This window comes from Somniosus microcephalus, chromosome 8 (assembly GCF_052327205.1).
Source record: "Somniosus microcephalus isolate GS21.2 chromosome 8, FLI_Smic_1.0, whole genome shotgun sequence".
NCBI classification, from domain to species: domain Eukaryota; kingdom Metazoa; phylum Chordata; class Chondrichthyes; order Squaliformes; family Somniosidae; genus Somniosus; species Somniosus microcephalus.
The window spans coordinates 123,635,003-123,658,552 of NC_140994.1; the positions used below are offsets into that span (position 1 = coordinate 123,635,003).

General features: G+C 42.3%; 1 protein-coding gene across 2 annotated transcripts in view; it reads left to right on the plus strand.

Moving 5' to 3' along the window:
* rnf145a (ring finger protein 145a) overlaps positions 1-23,550 on the plus strand; it is a 110,130-nt gene that overhangs the window by 18,079 nt on the left and 68,501 nt on the right. For both annotated transcript variants that reach the window (XM_085995092.1, XM_085995093.1), the window contains exon 2: positions 20,967-21,075. In XM_085995092.1, coding sequence (XP_085851218.1) covers positions 20,967-21,075 — 109 coding nt within the window. The remainder of the gene's footprint in view (positions 1-20,966; positions 21,076-23,550) is intronic.

Here is a 23,550-nt window from a genome sequence, read left to right on the forward strand (position 1 = left end):
TCCAGTATGATTTGGACAGGTTGGGTGATTGGGCAAAAGCTTGGAAGATGCAATATAATGTGGATGAATGCGAGGTTATCCACTTTAGTGGCAAAAACAGGAAGGCAGATTATTATCTGAATGGCAATAGATTGGGAGAAGGGGATGTGCAACGAGACCTGGGAGTCCTTGTGCACCAGTCGCTGAAGGTAAGCATGCAGGTGCAGCAGGCGGTTAAGAAGGCAAATGGCATGTTGGCCTTCGTAGTGAGAAGGTTTGAGTACAGGAACAAGGATGTCTTGCTGCAGTTGTACAGGACCTTGGTGAGACCACATCTGAGTATTGTGTGCAGTTTTGGTCGTCTTATCTGAAGAAGGATGCTCTTGCCGTGGAAGGAGTTCAGCGAAGATTCACCAGGCTGATACCTGGGATGGCAGGAATGACGTATGAGGAGAGATTGGGTCGATTGGGCTTATACTCGCTGGAGTTTAGAAGAATGAGAGGGGATCTCATTGAAACTTATAAAATAGTGACAGGACTGAACGATGCAGGAAGGATGTTCCCGATGGTCGGGGAGTCCAGAACCAGAGGTCACAGTCTAAGGATAAGGGGAAGGCCATTTAGGACAGAAATGAGGAATTTCTTCACCCAGAGAGTGGTGAACCTGTGGCATTCTCTACCACAGAAGGCAGTAGTGGCCAATACATTAAATATATTCAAGAAGGAGTTGGATATATTTCTAAAGGCTAAAGGGATCAAGGGGTATGGGGAGAAAGCAGGGACTGGGTACTGAATTTGGATGATCAGTCATGATTGCATTGAATGGCGGAGCAGGCTCGAGGGGCCGAATGGCCTACTCCTGCTCCTATCTTCTATGTTTCTATGTGTTGAGGACAGTTTGTAATAAGACTGTGTGCCAGCTATGTCCTACATGCTCGAACAAAGTGGATCAAAATACTTTGGGCCCATTGGACCTAGTTACACTCCACAGCCAGTGAACTTTTCCTAACTTTTCTGACATCTTGTCCAACAGATGCATGTGAATTTCAAGCCCTATAACTCACTCAAAACACCTGCTCAAAAATGCTACGATATCAGCAGTTGCATTGAACATTTCTGAATGGAGCCAATTGGACTGATCGACTAGATTTGCAATCTGTGCACAACACAAGATGATCACTTCAGTCAGGAAAAAATGTGACCAGCTTTCTAAAGAAGTTGTAGTATGTTGAAGTAAATGAAGCTATTGTGAAGAATTCTGCACAATGAAAGGTGTTTAAAGTTGAGATAAAAAGTATAATAATAACTGCCAGATATCGGAAATAAGAACAGAAATGGACAGCAGTGTCAGCTCGTGGAAAATAAAGACAAGTTAATATTTCAGTTGGGACCCTGAATTCAAACTGTTTCGAGGAAAGATTTCCACGCAAAACATTAACTAACATGAGTCAGCACCATCTGGAGAGAAGGAAAATTAGTTTCAGAAGAGCTGGCTTCTTCTCCCCCCTGCCCCCCCCACACACCCTCCCCTCTGAAAAAGCTTAAAATGCTAAGCTTCAGTGAGTGATAACTGCGATAGATTTTTCTTCCTGTTAACTCTGTAGACATGCCTACATTATATTCCCCATTTGAGAAGGAAGCCAACAAATTGTTCTGAGGCCTCTGTCAATGCCAGTCTGACTGCTGGAGCTTTGCAGGAACAGTTGTGGATTGACTTTTATTTCTTGCTCCCTCCCCTGATGGAATCCATGAGATTGGAAGCAGTTGTATGAAGAATTTTGCTGTGGAATGTGGTTTGATTTTTGTGCTGATGGGTTACAGCTTGCTCCCTCCACAATTTTTGACTTCACATTGTACTTTTGAAGAATGTAGATTGTACACTTCAGCACAGTCATATCAACTGCTATTTTCAGAAAAGTTAATATATTCTAATGAGTCATGGGTAAAACATGCTGAATTAACACAATTCCAATATAAGGGGGAGGGGAGTTAGCGTTGTGCTGTCCCTCACTGTGTTCGTGATTAAAAAGCTCTTATTTTTCCAGCCATGTATAATTGTGACAGGAAATGTCATAGTTGTTGAAGCTGTAACAAAATTTTGGCAATATTGTGTGGGTTTCATACAGTTTGAATCGTTCGTGGCTTAATTTCTTGACTGATTGGATGTTAGGCTTAATCAGTACAGTTCTTGTTCCTTTCAGCACATTTAGACTCAAGCTTTCAAAGCTTTGCTGTAAGATGGCTTGATGCATCCAATTTTTAAAGAATAAACCTTGTTACAACTTCAAACTCAAGGTCAGAGTGCATTAGAAAGCTAAAAATAATGCATTTGAATTATTTTCACTTCCTCTTAAGGCTTCCATCCTCCTCCCGCCCCCCCCCCCCCCCCCCCCCCCCCCCATGTTGCCTCCTTACTTGTAGGTGTTGACTCTTGCTTTGGTATAGTTTTACTGGCACAAGCAGCCTACCTCACCCACATTGCTGCTGTTTATTTGGCTTGAGTTTAGCTGTGATGCTGTCCACAGTCCAATAGCTTAACTCGTATATTAAGAATGGCCTCATGGATAAGATACTCAGGCTGTTGCTGCCCGCGGAGCCATACCCCAGGAAAAGTCAATATCTTCAGGACTGGTGGGAAGAAAATGGGAGGGGACATGGAAGTCACTTCTCCTTTTAATACAGTAGTGAATCTCAAAAGTACGAATTACTGATACTGTTGTACACTAGTTTAAATAAGTTTGTTTTAAATTTAAGTTTCTTGGTTCTATCATGTTACTGATATATAAAGTTTACTACCAGTGTAGTACAGTAATATACGTGGTGTAAGGCTCTGCACTTAGAATTTCGTAGCATAACACTATGCTCTTGTAGTCCAAGAAACAGTTATGCACATCAATTTGGAAATGTTATAGAAATATTGTGAGCCTTGCACAGCATGTATGTAACTTTTATTGATATATTTTAATTCAGGTTTAAGTAGGCTGCTCTCAATTTAGTTTTAATTTGCTGATTGTAAATGTACATTTGTTAAAGGCAAATCGTGTTTGACCAACTTGATCAAGTTTTTTGATGAGGTAACAGGGTTGATGAGGTCAATGCGGTTGACGTGGTGTACATGGATTTCCAAAAGGCGTTCGACAAAGTGCCACGTAATAGGCTTGCCAGCCAAGTTGAAGCCCATGGAATAAAAGGGACAGTGGCGGCATGGATACGAAATTGGCTAAGTGACAGGAAACAGAGTAGTGGTGAACGGTTGTTTTTCAGACTGGAGGAAGGTATACAGTGGTGTTCGCCAGGGGTCAGTTCTAGGACCACTGCTTTTCTTGATATATATTAATGACTTGGACTTGGGTGTACAGGGCACAATTTCAAAATTTGCAGATGACACAAAGCTTGGTATTATAGTGAATAGTGTGGAGGGCAGTGATAGACTTCAAGAGGACATAGACAGGCTGGTGGAATGGGCGGACAAGTGGCAGATGACATTTATCGCAGAAAAGTGCAAAGTGATACATTTTGGTAGAAAGCATGAGAGGAAATATAAACTAAAGGGCACAATCCTAAAGGGGGTGCATGAACAGAGACCTAGGAGTATATGTGTACAAATTGTTAAAGGTGGCAGGGCCAGTTGAGAAAGCAGTTTTAAAAAAAAAAAAAGCTTGTGGGATCCTGGGCTTCATGATTAGAGGTATAGAGTACAAGTGTGTAAATTATGATCCTGTATAAAACACTGGTTTGACCTCAACTGGAGTATTGTGTCCAATTCTGGGCACTGCACTTTAAGAAGAATGTGAAGGCCTTAGAGAAGGTGCAGAAAAGATTTACGAGAATGAATCCAGGGATGAGGGACTTCAGTTACGTGGATAGACTGGAGAAGCTGGGGTTGTTCTCCTTAGAGCAGAGGAGATTTGATAAAAGTGTTCAAAATCATGAGGGGTCTGGATAGAGAGAAACTGTTCCCATTGGCAGAAGGGTCGAGAAGCAGAGGACACAGATTTAAGGTGATTGGCAAAAGAGCCAAAGGCGACATAAGAAACTTTTTTATGCAGCGAGTGGTTAGGATCTGGAATGCACTGCCTGAAAGGGTGGTAGAGGCAGAATCCATCACTGCTTTCAAAAGGGAGTTGGATAAGTATCTGAAAGAAAAATTTGCAGGGCTACGGGGAAAGGGCGGGGGTGTAAGACCAACTGATGTGCTTTCGCAAGGGGCTGGCATGGGCTCGACAGGCTGAATGGCCTCCTTCCATGCTGTAACCATTCTATGATATATTTGTTGAAGGTATGTATTTCAGGATACTTGATAATTGGAATCTAGTTTCAGGATTCAGCAACCCGAGGTCAGGTTAGTTTGAAAATATGAAAGTTTGAAAGCATGCCAGTTTAATAATCAAACATGCTTCAGGTTTGCTTGCTTAATGACGAAGAGCTATATTTCTGATTGTTTAAACCTCCACTCGCCTGTACATATTCAGACTTCTGGGGTGGCAGAGGGCAGGTTATCAAATAAACACAGAATGAGTGGTGCTTGATTCTGTGGAAATGTAGTGATACCATGATCCATAATGTGTAATGAATAGCTCGTTACTGTACTATACTCAAAAGTCCAACTTGTACCATTTGCTGTACCAGTGCTTTGAGTCTGGAGGATTAAACTTTGTGGAAATGATGATGAAGGGATTCTTTTGTTATTGATTTACCGTAAAAACAAGCAGCTTTTTTAAGTTGCTGACAGCTATTCATTGCTGGGTAACGTCACTGGTACTGTATCTGCGTTTGTGTGTATAATGAATAATCCATTCATTTTCATTCGTTCGGGCAAGAGTACTAAAATTGTATGTTAGAAGTTGCCAAGTGCTAAACAGTTACCTTGTAAGGATTGTTGTTAGAAATTTAGGAATTGAAGTCAAAAGGAATATTTGTTGCAGTCTTGAGCAGCATTATTAATAGTCCAGAAAAGTGGTTTAGCTACTGAAAGTTTAGCTCTGCTGACGAACCATCATTTAGAGCTTATTATGCTATGAAGCCTTAAGCTCTGCAACAATATTATCTAGGTATAAACTGTTTGCCGCAGTTACTGGCACAATTTGCTTAATTGCAATTCCACAGTCTGTAATTTACTATATTACTTGTGTGTAGTACTTCCTAATTGCATAATGACCAATTTATTGGTGGATTACAGTTCCCATTTATGTTGAACTACCACTTTACAATTAACCATTTAGACCCTAAACCCTAATACTGGAGATCACTGAGAGCACTGCACTGCAATTAACAAAATATTGTAAGTGTGGGCTTTCCTCTTGGAGGCCCAGAATAACATAATGGCTTCTCTCATGTGGATCTGTTCCCCTGTATAATTAAAGCTAGAAAAGAACACCTGATTCTGTTGTGACCAGTTTAAACAGCATCCTCCTCTCTACCCCTTCATTCCCTAATCAAACTGTAGGCGTATATCCCTTCCTTTGGTGCTTATTGTTGGTAACTTTTTTTCCTTTTAACTGTTAGCTATCTGCAGCTGGTTAAAATACTAAATTATGAAAGTCAAATTTTTCTGACATGTATACATTTCTCACACAAACTAGTGAACCTACAGGATATTTATACACCAATCGACGTTGTGGCTGCCAGGAAGAAGTGTCATCTGCATACTGCTGCTGCAAAACCACATTGTAGCAATTAGCATTTTAGACAAAACCCTAATGAAAATGGTGGCTGCAAGCATGTCGAAGCATGACTTGTGAAGACAGCATCGCCCATTTTGTGCACTGTACCGTCGATAACCTCTGATAACTGCCGGGCAGCTTCAATAGCCTTGGGTGGAGGGGGACGGTGGGAAGGGGAGGAAATGGGAGGGAAACTGATGGGCTTGCTTGTCCCCATTCTGTCTTGGAACCCTTAATAGTTTTGAGGCATGACTGCAGTTTGGGAGAGAGCTGCTAAAAGTTCCTTCTCCTTGTCTAAAGGTGCTGATTCTTGCTGGTGTATGGCTCTATTGGCTCCCCCAGGTATTTTACACGAGTGGCTATTCTGGACAGTTGTGCTGACGGTACTGATGCAAACTATGAAGGTTGATGGTATAATTCTAACTGATAGTCATATCACTAGCCCAGCTTCATACCATTAGTGATGTCAACACTTGTCTCTGCCGGGTTCTACTATACAGATAATTGAGTGAGAAAAGCATTTTACTTGATTTTTTTTGAATGAGTTTTATTAAATGTAACTGCAGATGCATTTCTCCTTTTTTCTCTGTTTCATTCTTTCACTCTCTCTCCACCTTTCTCTCCCCCTCTCTGGAAAAAGTTGACAATAGGAAGTATGGAGCCATATATTCCGATGCCTACGGGTGTGTACGGGCTGTGTACACCTGTAGGAACATCGGAAATGCCGGTTTAAGGCATGCGAAGCGCATGCGCTAGAAACCGACATTTCTGATCTGTCAAGAATGCTCTTAACAGATCGGAGGCCTGCCCTAGAGAAGGGCATCTGCGGGCAGAGAGTTCCGCTTTCTGGAGAGCCTCTGCCCACAGAAAACCCTTGGCAAAAAAGCTGGTGTAACCAGCATAAGAGTTGAAATAAAGTAGAATTTTTTTTTTTATTTACACTCATTTGTCATTTAAAAATACTTTTAAAAAAGGTAAGTTTATTTTTAGCCCTGTAAAAAATTATTTTTTTCAAAAAATTAAATGTTTGTTCAAATTTGTGATTTGAACTCATTTTTAAAAGTGATTTAAAAAAAAATGTATTTAATGTTTTACTGTGTTTTTGGGGTGATCTCCATTCATATATTTGACAGGTCTATCTGTCAAGTGTATGAAGGGAGATTCCCTTCTCCCTGTTTGCTCCCCATGGCCCACGTGATCCCAGGGATGTTTGTGAACTGCATGCACCTCTGGGATCATAAGAACATAAGAAGTAGGAGCAGGAGTAGGCCATACGGCCCCTCGGGCCTGCTCCGCCATTCAATAGGATCATGGCTGATCCGAATCTAGACTCACGTCCACTTCCCTGCCCTCTCCCCGTAACCCCTAATTCCCTTATCTGCTAGGAAACTGTCTATATCCATTTTAAATTTATTTAATGTTGCAGCTTCCGCAGCTCTCTGGGGTAGCAAATTCCATAGATTTACTACCCTCTGAGTGGGCCCTGCGCATTTCGGGTTTGGAGAGGCCCAGGAGCGGAAGTGTCCGGACCTCGGGAACCCTCTGGTAAGTTTGTAGATTTTTCCAGATCAGAGACCTCCGCACGCAGGAAACCTCCGATCTGAAAATATGGGCCATAATTTTGTAGAGGGCAAATGTGTGCAGATGTAAGACTTTAATATATTATAGATGGATATCCTTTGGTCATTGAATTTTTTGGCTGCCTGGTGTTGGTCACACTTCTGTGGCATGCTTTGGTACATAAGATCAGTTGATACATAAATTAATTCCCCCCCCCCCCCCCCCGCCAAAGTTCTTTGTGCAAATTTTGTCCCCTCTCCCCATTCCACACCTCAGGATATCATTGCACTTGTCTTCCCCCTCCTGCCCCCACCCCTCTCAATGGAGGACAGACTTTGGACGACAGAGTGGTCAACTGTGTCAAAGGCTGTCGACAGGTTGAGAAGTATGAGGAAGGATAGTGCACCACAGTCACACAGGATGTCATTTGTGATTTCAGTTAGGGCCGCTTCAGTGCTGTGGCAGGGGTGGAAACCTGATTGGAGAGGTTCAAACATGAAGTTGCGGGAAAGTTGGGTACGAATTTGGGAGATGACAATAAGGACTTGAGTGGAAACGGAGGTTGGAGGGACAGTAGTTAGCAAGGGCGGTGGTAATGATGACAGATTTGAAAGGGAGCGGGACAGTACTTAAGAAGAAACCATTTACAATATCAGCTAAAATAGTGGCCAGGAAGGTAAGTTGGGTCGTCAACAGTTTAGTTGGATCGGGTTGAGAGGGCAGGGAGGTGGGTATCATGGACAAGATGATCTGAGAGGGCATGAGGTGTGATAGGAGAATCACGAGAGAAAGATGTGTGTTTAAGGCGAGGGCACAGGAGGACCTTGGGGAAAGTTTGGCTTGCTGAGCTGGTTGAAGGGAGAGATGCGGCAGCTGAGCGTGTGGTCTCAATCTAAGTCCACAAGTTTACTGATTGGGTTGCTCCACAGGTTGGTTGAGGGCTCAAACATGATGCTAAGGGGTTAAATTTGCAGACAATACCAAACTAGATGAGGCAGTGCAATTTGAAGAGGCAGCTCAGAAATTACATAGAGTTGCACAAAATATGTATGAGAGCAGAACAATGGCCCAGAAATTCGGGTCTCCACGGGTGAGTACGCACCGGGTACTCACCCGTAGGCCCAATGGAAGTGCCGGTTTCCTGCATGCACTGTGCATGCGCGGGAAACCGGCACTTCCGTTCCCCTGAAAGCAGGGGTTCAGAGGTCGAACGCATGCACGGGGCAGGCTGCGCGTGCGCATCGAACTTCGTTTTTTTTTTACAGGTTTTCCCGGGAGGGTAAGTCTGCAGAAGTTAGAAATGTAAAAAAGCAGGCGTAAGGCCTGCTTTTTACAAGGTAAGTGGTGAATTAATTAAAATTAAAACATTTTTTCCACAGGTTTATTATTTTTAAATACTTTAAAGCAAGGTAAGTTTATTTTTAGCCCCGTTAGAAAATAAAAAAAATTTCAAATTTAAATTATTGTTTAAAATAGTTATTTCATTTAATTTATAGTTTATTTTTAAAATGTGATTTAAAAAAAAAATGTATTTGAAGATTTAGTGATGTTTTGTAAGAAAAAGGGGCCCATAGTATTTCTAAGTTTGACAGCACTTCCTGTCAAACTTATGAATGGAGCATTCCCTGCTCCGATTGGCTGCCCATGGCCCACGTGATCCCAGGGGACGCATCGAACTAACTGCGCCCCTGGGATACGCAAGCACTGCGCGCCGGCAGCTGGAGCAGGCACCGGATCGGAATTCCACGAGGGCCCACCGCTCAACGGCCGGCGCGCAAGGTAAGTGCAGGTCGGGGGCTTGCACCCGTGGGAAGCCCCCGACCCGAATTTCTGGGTCAGTAAGTCAAAATAAAATGGAGACAAGTTCTAAGTGCTGCATGTTGGAAAGGAAAATACACAAAATATGTACTTCACGAGTGATGTTGAAATAACTAAGGATGAAGCTAAAAGAGACCTCGTAGCTTAGGAGACAATGCTAAACATGTCCAACCAATGTAGAGCAGCAATTAACAAAGCCAACAGAATGTTGAACTACATAGCCAAAACAGTAGAATTCAAGTCCGAGGAAGTTATCAAACTGGACAATGTTCTGGTCAGACCATGCCTTGAGCACTCGGTCTAATTTTGGTTGCTGAGACATGAGATGTTCAAGTATTAAAGGTGATGATGATAAGAGTTATGAGGTTGATGCATAATGTCAAAAGTCTGAAGTATGAGGAAAGAATGGAGAAAAGGGCTTTTCAGCTTGGAAAAGAGGCATCTGATGGGTGATCTTGTAGAGATATACAAGCTAGTTAATAGAATGGATGAGGTGAATATTACTTCAAATTGTAAAAGGACAAATTGACACATTAGTAATGGGTAAATTTAGGATTGATATTAGGAAATTCTTCACTGAGTGATCAACATATGGAGTAGACTTAGAAAGAGTATTGTAGATGAAAACACGAAGTATCTAAGGACTAATTGGATGCTGCAGTTGGGATGACTTCATAGAGTCAGAGTTTTACAGCACAGAAAGAGGCCCTTCGGCCCATCGCGTCTGCGCCGCCCATCAAGCCCTGTCCAATCTAATCCCATTTTCCAGCATTTGGTCCGTAGCCTTGTATGCAATGGCATTTCAAATGCTCATCCAAATGCTTCTTGAATGTTGTGAGGGTTCCTGCCTCTACCACCCTTTCAGGCAGTGAGTTCCAGACTTCAACCACCCTCTGGGTGAAAAAGTTCCTCCTCAAATCCCCTCTAAACCTCCTGCCCCTTACCTTGAATCTATGCCCCCTTGTTATTGACCCCCCTACTAAGGGGGAAAGTTCCTCTTTATCTACCCTATCTATGCCCCTCATCATTTTGTACACCTCAATCAGGTCCCCCCTCAGCCTTCTTTGCTCCAAGGAAAACAACCCCAGCCTGTTTAGTCTTTCTTCATAGCTGAGGCGTTCCAGCCCAGGTAACATCCTGGTAAATCTCCTCTGCACCCTCTCCAATGCAATCACATCCTTCCTATAGTGAGGCGACCAGAACTGCACACAGTACTCCAGCTGTGGCCTTACCAGCGTTTTGTACAGCTCCATCATAACCTCCCTGCTCTTATATTCTATGCCTCGGCTAATGAAGGCAAGTATCCCATATGCCTTTTTAACCACCTTATCTACCTGTTCCGCTGCCTTCAGGGATCTATGTACATGTACACCAAGGTCCCTCTGACCCTCTGTACTTCCAAGGGTCCTACCACTCATTGTGTATTCCCTTGCCTTATTTGTCCATCCAAAATGCATCACCTCGCACTTTTTAGGGTTAAGTTCCATTTGCCACTTTTCCGCCCATCTGACCAACCCGTTTATATCGTCCTGCAGCCTGAGGCTTTCCTCCTCGCAATTTACCACCCCACCAATTTTCGTGTCATCTGCGAACTTACTGATCATACCTTTTACATTCTCCAAATCATTTATGTAGATCACAAACAGCAAGGGACCCAGCACCGATCCCTGAGGTACCCCACTGGACACAGGCCTCCAGTCACAAAAGCAACCTTCGACCATCACCCTCTGCCTCCTGCCACTCAGCCAGTTTAGGATCCAACGTGCCAAGGCACCCTGAATCCCATGGGCTCTTACCTTCTTGACCAGTCTCCTATGCGGGACTTTGTCAAAAGCCTTACTGAAGTCCACGTATACCACATCCACAGCATTTCCTTCATCCACACACCTAGTCACCCCCTCGAAAAATTCAATCAGATTGGTCAGACATGATTTACCTCTGACAAAGCCATGCTTCAGACTCTCCTTTGGATCGATAAATTTAGATAGACCAGATTGCCTTCCACTTCCATAAAATTCTTGTTACCAAAAAGAAAACTCTTGTCCTGGATGAAATCAGACTGGGCGTTCAAACTTTGTTGGTCTGTATTTTGCCATACCACATTACACAAGGACATTTATCCACTAATGCATCAAGGGATGCTGTTTTGTTTATTTAGAAAAGTAATTATTTTCTCCTCTTCCCTAGTTGTCTTCCTCTTGTCCAAATAAAGCTTCTTTAAGTCCTATTGATTGTCCTTGCGTCAAATCAGATGGAATTTCTGCTTGTTAATCAAGACTGAAGCTTAAAATCATGTGATTAAAGGTTTCTATGGGAGTGTTAGGAATTGGGTTACCTCAGTATATTTTCAGCTCTGTGGTGGAGTCTCCAGCAGTCTACTGTTCTGCATGTGGGAAATCTTGTGCCACTTTGTAGATCAATTTTCTCTTTCTTCTGAAGGTAGTCACTCGTACTGAACACATTCTTGCACTGCGACCTTGTCCAAGTGGCGTGTGTGTGTACGTTGTGTGTCCTGCACCATTTTGTAGAGCTTTCTAAAAATGCTTTCCTGACCTGATGACCCACCTTTAACATGAAATGGGTATGTACATGTGTTATGGAAGGGTTGTTGACTGCATGTCACTCTTCATTCATTGATTACTGCACACCACTGACTTTCAAAGAACAACTAGATTTTTATTACACTCTCCACTATATTCTGTGTTACAAGCTTAGGCTGCAAATGTGATTGACTTTAGGGATATTGCATGAGGGTAAAAATGGTTTTCACTGTGAACTGCTAATTTAACGAGAATTTTTTACATAGCAACCAGTCATAAGCCGCAAAAAGTCTTGCTTTTTCACAAATTACCCACAAATACTCGATCATTCATCATATCTTCAATGATGCAACGATTTATACCGTCTTCAGTGGTCTTCCCTGGTAACTTATAATAGAAGGATTGTCTGTTTTTTAACTTTGGTTCAACTTAAGTCAGTAGACACAAGTTGAACCATTCATTATGGTGAACAGTTTGCCTGGATCAATTTTGTCGATTTCCTTCATAATCTTGAAAGCTCAAATTGATGCCAGTGAGCAATTCAAGAGACAGTTTTCCACCACTGCCACAAACTAGAGTCTGCACAAAATCAATGAAAGGGGGTACAGATGGGGAGTATCCTACCGTATATTGAGCGTGATGCCATTGCTGTTAAGGTGACTGAACTCCAATTTTGGAGCACTTTCCTGTGGTAGATTATAGAAGAGTTGAGATGTGAACAATGTTTTACTTTTTGTTCTCTCCTTGTACCAGATCTAGTTCTTTACTATGTTTCCAAATAACTTCAAATCCAAGCGTACAAGAAAACAAATAATTGATTAAAGTCTTGGAAAATGAAATATCATTACTTTTCGAGGTTCAAAAGTGATCTTGAGTAATAATGCTGTTAATCTTTTATTTGAGGAATTACGACACTTGTCGGCCACTTCAGAAACTACTGCTGTAGCCCTCAACTGTAGCTCGTCTTAGAGTATTTTGAAGATCAGCTTTTTCCTTTTATCACAAAAAGCATCATAGTCCTTGGAGATGGATTGCAGCAGAAGCTTCTGATGGTTTAACTTTCATAATGTCATCACCATCGGTGCCCAAGAACAAAAATGACTTGAACTTCATATCTCAAGTTTTTGCAGCTACTGTCAGAGACAGGACACAGTGTGGGCCTCCATCCTTTTTGCCCTCTTGAAGGATCCAACATTGAGAGCTATGCTCATAGGCCTCTGATCTCAATTTAAGTTCTGGTCTCCTGATGCCATAACCCATAACAAACTACTAAGAATTGCAGTGCTTTGCTGATCCATCACAAGCTCACAATAGCAAGGCTTGATTTGTCATGTGCATATATTTCAATGCCACTGAGCTGTTCTCCAGCTGAGAATATATATAGATTTGGGTTTACACAGAATTACATAGAAATTAAAACACTGAAACAGGCCTTTTGGCCCAACCAGAGAGTGCCGGTGTCTATCCTCCACATTAACAGTCCGAATTCCATGTGCCAGTTCTGTTGTTGCCCTTTCCTTACCATCTATCTAACCTATTCTTAAATATTAACATGGTCTCTACTTTAGTCACTAACTGCAGTAGTACATTCCACAGCCTCGCAGGCTTCTGTTATTTAAAAAAAAAAAAAAATTGTTTATTCTGTTTTCCATCCTAAATCTTGCACTTATTCTGTTTATGTCCCTTTTTCTAGATCCCTCAATCACTGCAAACAGTCTGTTTCTATCTGCTGTTACATCCCTTCATAAGTTTAAACAACTGTCAAATCACTCCAGAATTCCCTCTTACAAGAAAAACAGACTTGCTTTTTCAAATTTGTCTTAGCCTTTGTATGTCCTCATAATAGGCAGCATTGTAGTAAATCTGTGCTGTGCCCTCACTATTGTTTCAACACCTTACCTTTAATGTGAAACTCAAAACTGCGCACAGTACTCCAATTGTGGTCTTAGTAAGGTTTGATAGAGATTCACCATTACATCTTGACTTTTATATTCTATACCTCTTGCCATAAACCCTGTATTCCATTAGCTATTTTATGGCCTTATCTACTTGTGCTGCTTTTACAGTCTCGTGAACCTGAACACCCAAATCCCACTGGTCTTGCACATCATTCAGCATTCCTTCATTCGAAGTATAATAATTTACTTTTAATCAAAACATACCACCTCGTGTTTACTGACGTTGAATTTCCTCTACCAATTTTCTGCCCATTCCACCATCTTGCCAATATCTCTTTGCAGATTCCATTGATCCTTCCAAATTTGCCTCCTATTTCAGTATTGTTTGCAAACCTGGATACAACTCCCTCTAGCCCTATATCCAAATCATTACACTATATGATGAACAGAAGTTGCCCCAGAACAGAACCCTGTGGGACATCACTACCCACTTCCAACCAGTTTGAAAACCTACCCTTAACTCCTACTCTGTTTACACTCTTCTCACCAGTTTTTAATTCAATTTGCTACCATCCCCCTAATTCTGTACCCCTTAACGTTCTCCAATACTCTCTTTTGTGGCATCTTGTCGGTGGCTTTTTGAAAGTCCATGTACACCAGATTCACTACAATTCCTCCATCCACCATATCTCTCACCACCTCAAAGATGTCCATCAGGTTTGTAAAGCATGATGTTTCTGAAATCTGTGTTGGCTACTTCTAATCATTTTCTTTGCATGTAGATATAGCCATTTCATCTTTAATTAAAGGTTCCAAAATTTTGCTTACCATAACTACCCAATAGATCTCAAACTTTTTGAAAATGGGTATTGCATTGGCTATTCTCCAATCCTCTAGCATGCATCCACTCTCAATGCAACTCTGAAATATAATTTCTGGTGCTTTTGCTATTTCTTAACCCCCATCCTATCGCCACTAAGGATCCTTGAATGTATCCCATCAGTTACTTTGTTCTGCTTTACCTTTTACGTATTATATCTCTCATCTCGCTTGTAACCAATGCATGATTTATCTCCACCCCAATATCCTTTGCTTTTATAAACACTAAAGTTAATCCCTTTCCAATGACTCTTTTTTGTGCATTAACTCTCAAAGAGCGAGTTACTATATTTGATCTGCCAACTATGTGGTGTTGTGTTTGAAACGATGCGAGTTGTTGGAGGTGTACGTGCTACAAAATCCAGTGTAGAAACCACACCCATAAGTTCCGTTTGGTAAACAAGTTTTCATACTGGTGTGACAGTCGCACCCTAGTGGTTTATATACATGCATAAAATTCTCACTTGTATGCACTCAAATATGAATATTTTTAGTCTGAGTTTCTTTGAAGATTAAAAAATAAATAAAAACTGGATCAAGGTTTAAAGATTGTTGCTGTGCTAATTTTGTTTGCAGTAGAATTTGACTCCGTGATCGAACTCTCGGCTCTGAGTCAGTAGGTCGTGGGTCCAAGTCCCGTTCCAGAGGCTTGAGCGTGTCATTTTGGCTGACACTTAAGTACTGCACTCAGAGGTGCCATCTGTCGGAGGAGATGTCATCAGGTGGAAGTAAAAGATCCCATGGCACTATTCTTAGAAGAGCAGGGGAGGTCTTTGTTTTGATCTCTCTATCCCTCAACCAATACCACAAAAAAGCAGATTATCTGTCCATTTATCTTACTGCTGCGGGAACTTGCTGTGCGCAAATGGACTTCCACATATACTTACAAGACAATAGTGACTACACTTCATTGGCTGTGAAGGGCTTTGGGATATCCTGAGTGTGAAAAGTGCTACATAATTGCAAGTTTCTTCTGTGACTTATGTAATGTTAATTTTTATTCTGATTTAATTGTAATATTTCTAGTGACTTTTTGTACATTGTGTATAACAAGTAGAACTTGTTAGAATATTGGGAATGTAGTCTGCTAGTCCAGCTATTGAAGTACTGTACATTGCTGTGGCGGGACATAATTAGGACAAGGTTAGCCAGCTTGTGTCTTTTGTGCATCGACTTCACCTATCTTAAGATATTCCTCGATCCATTTTCGTTCCAGAATTGTCTAGTGAACCCATTTATATTGTGTGCTTCAATGGCCTTCCTTACTCACTTTATCGAGAACTGTATAACCCTTTTGGTGAAAAAGTTTCACCTGACTTTCCTTCTTAGTGCCAGCTTCTTAAGTTTTAAGAGCATAAGAAATAGGAGTAGGCCATACAGCCCCTCAAGTGTACTCCGCCATTCAGTAAGATCATGGCTGATCTTCGACTTTCAATCCACTTTCCCGCTCTATCCCCATATCCCATGATTCTCTCGAGTCCAAAAATCTATCGATCTCAGCCTTGAATATTATCAACGCCTGAGCATTCACAGCCCTCCGCGGTACAGAATTCCAAAGATTCACAACCCTCTGAGTAAAGAAATTTCTTATCTCGGTCTTAAATGGCCGACCCCTTATCCTGAGACCATGTCCCGAGTTCGCGACTCTCCAGCCAAGGGAAACAGCCTCTCAGCATCTACCCTGTCCCTGTCCAGCCCTCCCAGAATCTTGTATGTTTCAATGAGATCACCTCTCATTCTTCTGAACTCGAGAGTATTGGCCCAATCTACTCAATCTTTCTTAACTTGTGCCCTTCACCATAGTAATATTTGCTTGATGTATGTAGAATGAAAATCCAGCTCCTGCTGTGATTTTTTTTTTTTTTTGCAAGCTGATGCCTGCTGTATAATAGAGAAAACATAATATAAACAAACTCCATTTCCAAAACTAGTTGCTGACAAGTATGAATAAAATAACTTTTGTTCATAAATTGCTACTTGAGCACAAATCACTACGATGGTTTGAAAGTAAATCTCTAGTGTAAGTAAGCAGTCAGACTGTCGCTGTGCAAACTGCTATGTTTATCAGCATTTAAATTAAAAATCAAAGATTTTATGGTTGGCTCGTGCTATGAAGACAGCACTATTCTTTTGGCAGTTGAATGTTGACAGAAAACCTCTGAGAGCAGATGTGCAGTTCTCCCACCATGATACTACCAACTACATCACCCCAATCTCCAGAGAACTAACGGCACTGCAGACTCTCTTGTGCGTCGTGTGATCTGCCTTCAAATTGACGACCACCACTGAATGTGCTGAGTGAGTTCCTGTACACCTGTTGTGATAGTGTTGCCAGGCTTGCCTCCATCCTGCATGTGCAGAATAGCCTGTAAATTGAGCACCAAAATAGTACGTTAGGCAGTGGGACTTGAAGGTTGCGTCACTCTCCCGGTGCCACGTTAATGAGGTAAAAGCACTTTTTGCTCACTAGAGCAAATGAGGATGACTGTTGCCATCCCTCTGCGCTTGGTAAGCTTCTTAAGAATTTGACTGAAAATTTTACTATGCACAGAATTATAGACACAAACTTGTATTTTAATATGCTTTGGTACTTTGCTATTCCAACTCCCTATACTGACCCAACAGGATTGCTGAACATAACCTTTAGCATGTCGACATTGCCTTTGCTTTGATCAGTAGCACCTAAATGTTCTGTGATCAGTAACGAGTTGCTTCCATTTTGTATTTAGTGTGGAAGGAGGAACAGAAAGAGTTACAGAATAGAAAATTTGTGGATTGGGATTGCATTACAGTAAACAAATCTTTTTAAATGAAAAAGTGTAGCCCTCCTTTTAAAGTCCTTCCCAGAGTGTGGGGAGTTAAAGATATTGTGCAGAATTTAAGTTTTTGTTTATTTGGAGCGAATACAGGCAAGAATTACTAATTTAGTTTCTTGGCTTACGGTGTATATGTCGGTCATTCTTCAGAACTTGATTTAAGTTTTTAGTGGCCTCAGTAATCGTAGATTCTTAGTGCTATAGTGACGGGCATTAAAGCTGCATTATTACATTTGAATGAGCTCCTAGTCAAATTCATGGTGCCTGCATAAATCAATCACATGTCTATAAACTGAGGGGGAGTTAGAAACAGAATGTCCTCAGTACAGGAAACTTTTGTTTAACTGGAGGTTAAATGTCCGGAAAGCTCTATCTACCGGCAAAATTCAGGAGCCGTTTCCTATAAGTTTTTTTACTTCTCGTTGCTTTTTTTTTCCAGTCAGGCTCTGCAATGTCTAGCTGAAGCTGTTGCTTAGCTACAGAAACGCTTTTAAGCTGCGGCTGACTGTTTTGAAGCTGTAACAGGGTTTGTTGATCCACACACAGCTCAAAAGCTCCGTATGTTTTAACATTAGCGCTGGTTTCTACGGCAGTTTTGATGGTACGGCACCAGCTCGGTCCCGTCTGTGCCGGATACCAGAAAGTTTCCTGTACTGATAAATGAGAGATCCCCAGAGCAAAGTGCAACTGAATTTTTAAAGAAAACTGATTTTCTTTTATAAAAAAAAAAAAATGACTTCAAACTCCATGGTGAAGTCTTCCCCTAACTGTGGTGCTTTTACATGTTGATAAAGTACTGTTGGCAGCAGACCCAGGGTACTCACATTGCCAGTGGCACATTAATAATATAAAAAAGGTGATCCCTCTATCTCGGGCATCTAAATAACTCAATTTATGGAAGTCCTGAGAGCAGTCACCAAAGAGTGTCATGATTCTCCATTCTAGGTCTGATGGCACACTACAAAAGGAGCAAAGTTGTGGACATCCAGTTCAGAGTCTCTGTCCCTACACTTGGCATTAAAAGTGCCCTTATGCCAAACTGCTGTGTGCAGTCGAGGTGAAGGAACACCTTTTAGTGACTATTTAGCTGGACTGCCATGTCTTTGATGCCCCCTAAACCTAAGCAAGACTCTGAAATCAGGACCCAACAGAGACATTTGCTGAACATCATGGCTTTGGGATTTACAAAGCCTGTCCTGTTGTCACTTGGTGCTCAGGTGCTGTTAACAATGGATCCCACTTGGTTGATCAAGTCAAATTTTACACACACAATCTGTTAATATTTCTTGACTTGTCATGAATTTGAGGACCGTCAGCAAGAATTTTTCATTTTACGGTTTCTAGACTGCCTTCCATTTTAGTAGACAGTTTCCGGAATGTCAGCTATCTTATGTGTTTACAACTTGCTTTCAATTTACCAAATTTGGTCAACTGTAGAATGCACATTGGCCAAGTTCCACTTGGATAGGCTCACCCCATGTCTTGAGAGAGATTTCTGTTGGCTTTCGCAAGGTTGTTAATTTCAGATTCAATACAATTTGAATAAATACATAAACTCTCATTAGTGGGTAAGTGACCTGCATGTTTCAGGACCAAGCCACAGAGACCAGATGGTCCCAGGTTCTGTCCTTGACCTACACTGAATTAGATGCCCACACCAGGGGCCACATGCTTGGGAGGGGACAATCAGCCAGGATTCCTATTCCTATTCCTCATCTTCATTACTCACTGTTTTGGAAAGTGTGCTTGTTCAGTAGGGCAAGGACAGATTCAGGCTCGCCAATGATGCCCTTCATGATTGAATAACCTGATAGTTTGTCTAGGCTGATATATATAATGGGCACTTGGGCAAGATGCCAGAGGGCAATAGGCTTCTGCGGACCTGTGATTTAGCAGGAGTCAGCAATTTTAAGAGGGAGAACTTTTGTGAGTGAGGATGAGCTGTTTCAAATCCGATTATGATGAAGACAAAATTGTGCTTCAAATTATTTCTGTATTTTAATCAATTTTTCACTAGGCCATGTATTATGAATGTAAACTGGGCTTCTGTTAGCAAGACGCTGGTAAGAATTATATCTTTGTGTGGGAGAAGTGAGACAGATACTTGCAGAGAACAGCTTCAAGGGGAGTTAGAAATAACAACAGAAAATGCTGGAAAAACTCAGCAGGTCAGGCAACATCCGTGGAGAGAAATTTGAGTTGACGTTTCGGGTTGGACCCTTCTTCAAAACTGGAAAGAAAAGTTCTATCATAAGATAGAAACTAATTGTCTAGAATTGCCACAGCCATTAAAGATGATATACCAGACAGAAATTTCAAAAGATTTGGTTTCAGACCTGGCCGAGTAAATACCCCTACTGACAGGTCACATCCTATCCATTCGAGTGATAAAAATTAATGAGAAAATACTGGGTGCTTCCAGTAAAGACTGACTGGTTTCCTTTGATCTGGAGTGTCTGCTTGAATCTTGAGTACTGCTGACTCTGCATATTCTGCAGTTCATTTTCGGTTGTTAGCGAATGTTTGGGCTCAATGCAAAAGGTGGTAACGTTAAATTTGCCTATGTAGCAACGTTGTTCCAGGAAATCATGCAGTTTATTGAACTACGTAATATACTCTGAAGATATCTTTAAACTCATGTTTAAAGATTTCAGTCTCCGCCATCACAGGGGAGACCTTGATGCAGTGTGTGTTGAAAATGTGATTATTGAGCTAAAGTTGGCTCTTGAGGGGTTAAATTCACAGGACAACAGGGCTTGTCGGTTTTTATTTGGTTTCAGATGGGTCATAGAAACCAGCATCCTGAAGACAATGAAAGATCATTTGCCATTCACACGAATGGCTGTGGCCCCACTCATTTGAACTCGGGCCATTGCCAAGTTAGACTGGTGGATTCTGTTCTGGTTTGGGTTGATGGAGATCAGTTTTAATTAAAATTTGACATGGAGTCTATCTTAAAGGTGAGACTTTTGGGAGTCAAATAGGTTGCAATGGTAAGGGCAGCTGTGAGGACATTTACTGAAGTTAGTTGCATATTGCTGCAGGATATTGGTACAGGAAACTCTCTTTATCTGGCACTGACGGGACCGGCGTGGTGCCGGTTGATCAAAAAGTCTGGATTACAGAGAGGTACACTTACCAAGGTACGAGAGCCCCGTACACGGCCACAGGTGCAGGCGCCCCGGTTACACGGCACTTGTGCAGGAACCCTGGTTACACGACCACAGATCCAGGACTCCCTGTTGCACGGCCACAGGTGCAGGAACCCCGGTTACATGGCCACTAATATATAGTAAAACTTAGCTGAACCTACTCCTGAATTTTGCCGGTTGGAGATTTCCGGATATTTAGGTGCCGGTTAAGAGAGTTTCCTGTAATAGAACAGTGGGATACAAGGAATATTGGACAATAGTTAGGATATCTCTTGTCCTAGTCAAGTAAGACATGGGGAAGCATGATGTATTTATTTTCTACTATTACAAGAGTTAGGTTGTATTGATTGAAAGTGCATCGAATCACTATAGTTATGTATATTCACCTTACAATGGAATAAAGCAGCTTAACCATTTGGACCAAGACTCAGTGTTAACTCAGTCCGTCTTTGGAGAGACTGAAGAAATATACCTGCGAAAGGCACGCGAATTCAGTCTAGATCACATGGGGGTACTATTCACACATCACTGGGTTGTTATCATAAGTAGATACAGAGCAGTGTGTGTCAGCTCACACAAAAGTAAGATGCTTAATGAAGTGTTACAGTAGTATTGCTGTTTAAGAAGTGATTGCATGTGTTTCTTTTTTATTGTCTTACAGGTTATATAATAAGCCTCGTTCTTCTAACCTTGCCTCGGCAGCACTTGGTCCAGCTCTACCTGTATGTTCTGACTGCGTTACTTTTGTACGCTGGGCACCAAATTTCCAGGTAAGCATCATTGGAGTGTTCAGTTATGTCATTGATTAAAAGTTGCTTGTTTTGTGCAAAATTAAAATAGGAAGGATTAGATGTTAGACACAGACCTGTCACTTCTGGGATAACAACAGAAAATGCTGGAAAAAAACTCAGCAGGCCAGGCAACATCCGTAGAGAGAAATTAGAGTCGACGTTTCGGGTGAGCCCTTTTTCAAAACTGGAAAGGAAATGAAATAGATCGAAGGCAGGGCTGCAATGGAACAAAAGTAGTAAAGAGACATTAAGAGGTACTCAAAACCAGACGAGATGGTAATAGGACAAGTGGAGACAAAAGACAGCTCAGATTAGGTGTGAAGTGTACTGGCAGAATGGGAGACAGCTGCCATATGGGAGAGAGAAAAAAAAGGAAAGGGGGGGGGGGTGAAGGGAAAACCCAAAACAAAATAGGGTGGAAAAAAATATATAAGTAAAAATGTAATAGGGGTCGAGGTTATGATCTGAAATTGCTGAACTCGATATTGAGTCCAGAAGGCTGCAAAGTGCCTAATCGGAAGATGAGGTGCTGTTCCTCGAGTTTACGTTGAGCTTCCGTGGAACAATGCACGAGGCCAAAGACGGTGAGGTCCCAGTGGGAATGGAGCGGTGAATTAAAATGACAGGCGACCGGAAGCTCGGGGTCACCCTTACGGACTGAACGGAGGTGTTCCGCAAAGCGGTCACCCAATCTGCGTTTGGTTTCCCCAATGTAGAGGAGACCGAATTGTGAGCAGCGAATACAGTATACTAGATTGCAAGAAGTACAAGTAAATCGCTGTTTTACCTGGATGGGGTGTTTGGGGCCCTGGACAGTGGGAAGGGGGGAGGTATAGGGGCAGGTGTTACATCTCCTGCGCTTGCAAGGGAAGGTGCCAGGCGAAGGGGCAGAGCTGTTGGGGGTGATAGAGGAGTGGACTAGGGTGTCTTGGAGGGAGCGGTCCCTACGGAATGCTGAAAGGGGAGGGGAAGATGCGTTTGGTGGTGGGATCACTTTGGAGGTAGCGGAAATGGTGGAGGATGATCCGTTGAATGTGGAGGCTGGTGGGGTGAAAGGTGAGGACAAGGGGAACCCTATCGTGGTTCCGGGAGGGAGGGGCAGGGGTGAGGGCAGAAGTGCGGGACATAGAATGGACACGTTCGAGGGGAATCCTCGGTTGAGGAAAAAGGAAGACATGTCGGAAGCACTGGTGTGGAAGGTGGCATCGTCAGAGCAGATACGGCGGAGACAGAGAAACTGGGAGAATGGAATAGAGTCCTTGGAGGAGGCGGGTGGGAGGAAGTGTAGTCCAGGTAGCTGTGGGAGTCAGTGGTCTTGTAGTGAATATTGGTCGATAACCTATCCCCAGAGATGGAGACGGAGAAGTCGAGGAAGGGAAGAGTCGGTGAGGGAAGGGTGGAAATTGGAGGCAAAGTGAATGAAATTGTCTAGTTCGGGGCGAGAGCAGGAAACGGCACCGATACAGTCATCAATGTATCGGAAAAAGAGGTGAGGGAGGGGACCTGAGTAGAACTGGAACCAAGAGTGTTCCACGTATCCCACGAAAAGGCAGGCATAGCTAGGACCCATGCGGGTACCCATAGCAACACCTTTGATTTGGAGGAAATGAGTGGAGTTAAAGGAGAAGTTGTTCAATGTGAGACTTCTGGGACCTGGTTCAAATCCTGGCTGCATAGATGGGGGTGACGGTCGTCTCAGCTGGCTGCGAGTCTTATCTGATTGAATCTTATAAAATTCTAACAGGACTAGACAGACTAGATGCAGGAAGGATGTTCCCGATGACGGGTGAGTCCAGAACCAGGGGTCACAGTCTAAGGATAAAGGGTAAGCCATTTAGGACTGAGATGAGGAATTTCTTCACCCAGCGAGTGGTGAACCTGTGGAATTCATTCAATTCATTAAATATATTCAAGAAGGAGTTGGATATATTTCTTAAGGCTAAAGGGATATGGGGAGAAAGCAGGGACAGGGTACTGAATTTGGATGATCAGCCAGGCTCGAGGGGCCGAATGGCCTACTCCTGCTCCTTCTATGTTTCTATGACATGAGTGTGGATAATCTGAACTACAGCACAATGCTGCCTTGGTTTCAGTATTAAATGACACAAAATTGACAGTCTCACTCAGGCCACAGGATCGTTAGTGTGCTAAATGGAAAAATGTTACCATGGCGCAACAGGAGCTGCTTTTCTGAGGTTGGAGCTGAGACACATTGGGCAAAGTGGAGGCAACTTTATCTAACCACATTTCACCTGATCTGAGTGCTTAATGCTGTCACAGGGGTCTGGAAATGGAAACTGTTCCCCAGCGCTCATGTTCTCACCTTGAGTGCAGACAAAATTATGAAAAAATTGACGTGTAAAAATACCGAGTCTTAAGCTCGCAAAGTTAACAATTTTGCCTATATCTGTTAAAGGAGCCTCAGCTTCCTAATGTGGTTTGAGTCTTGAGTTT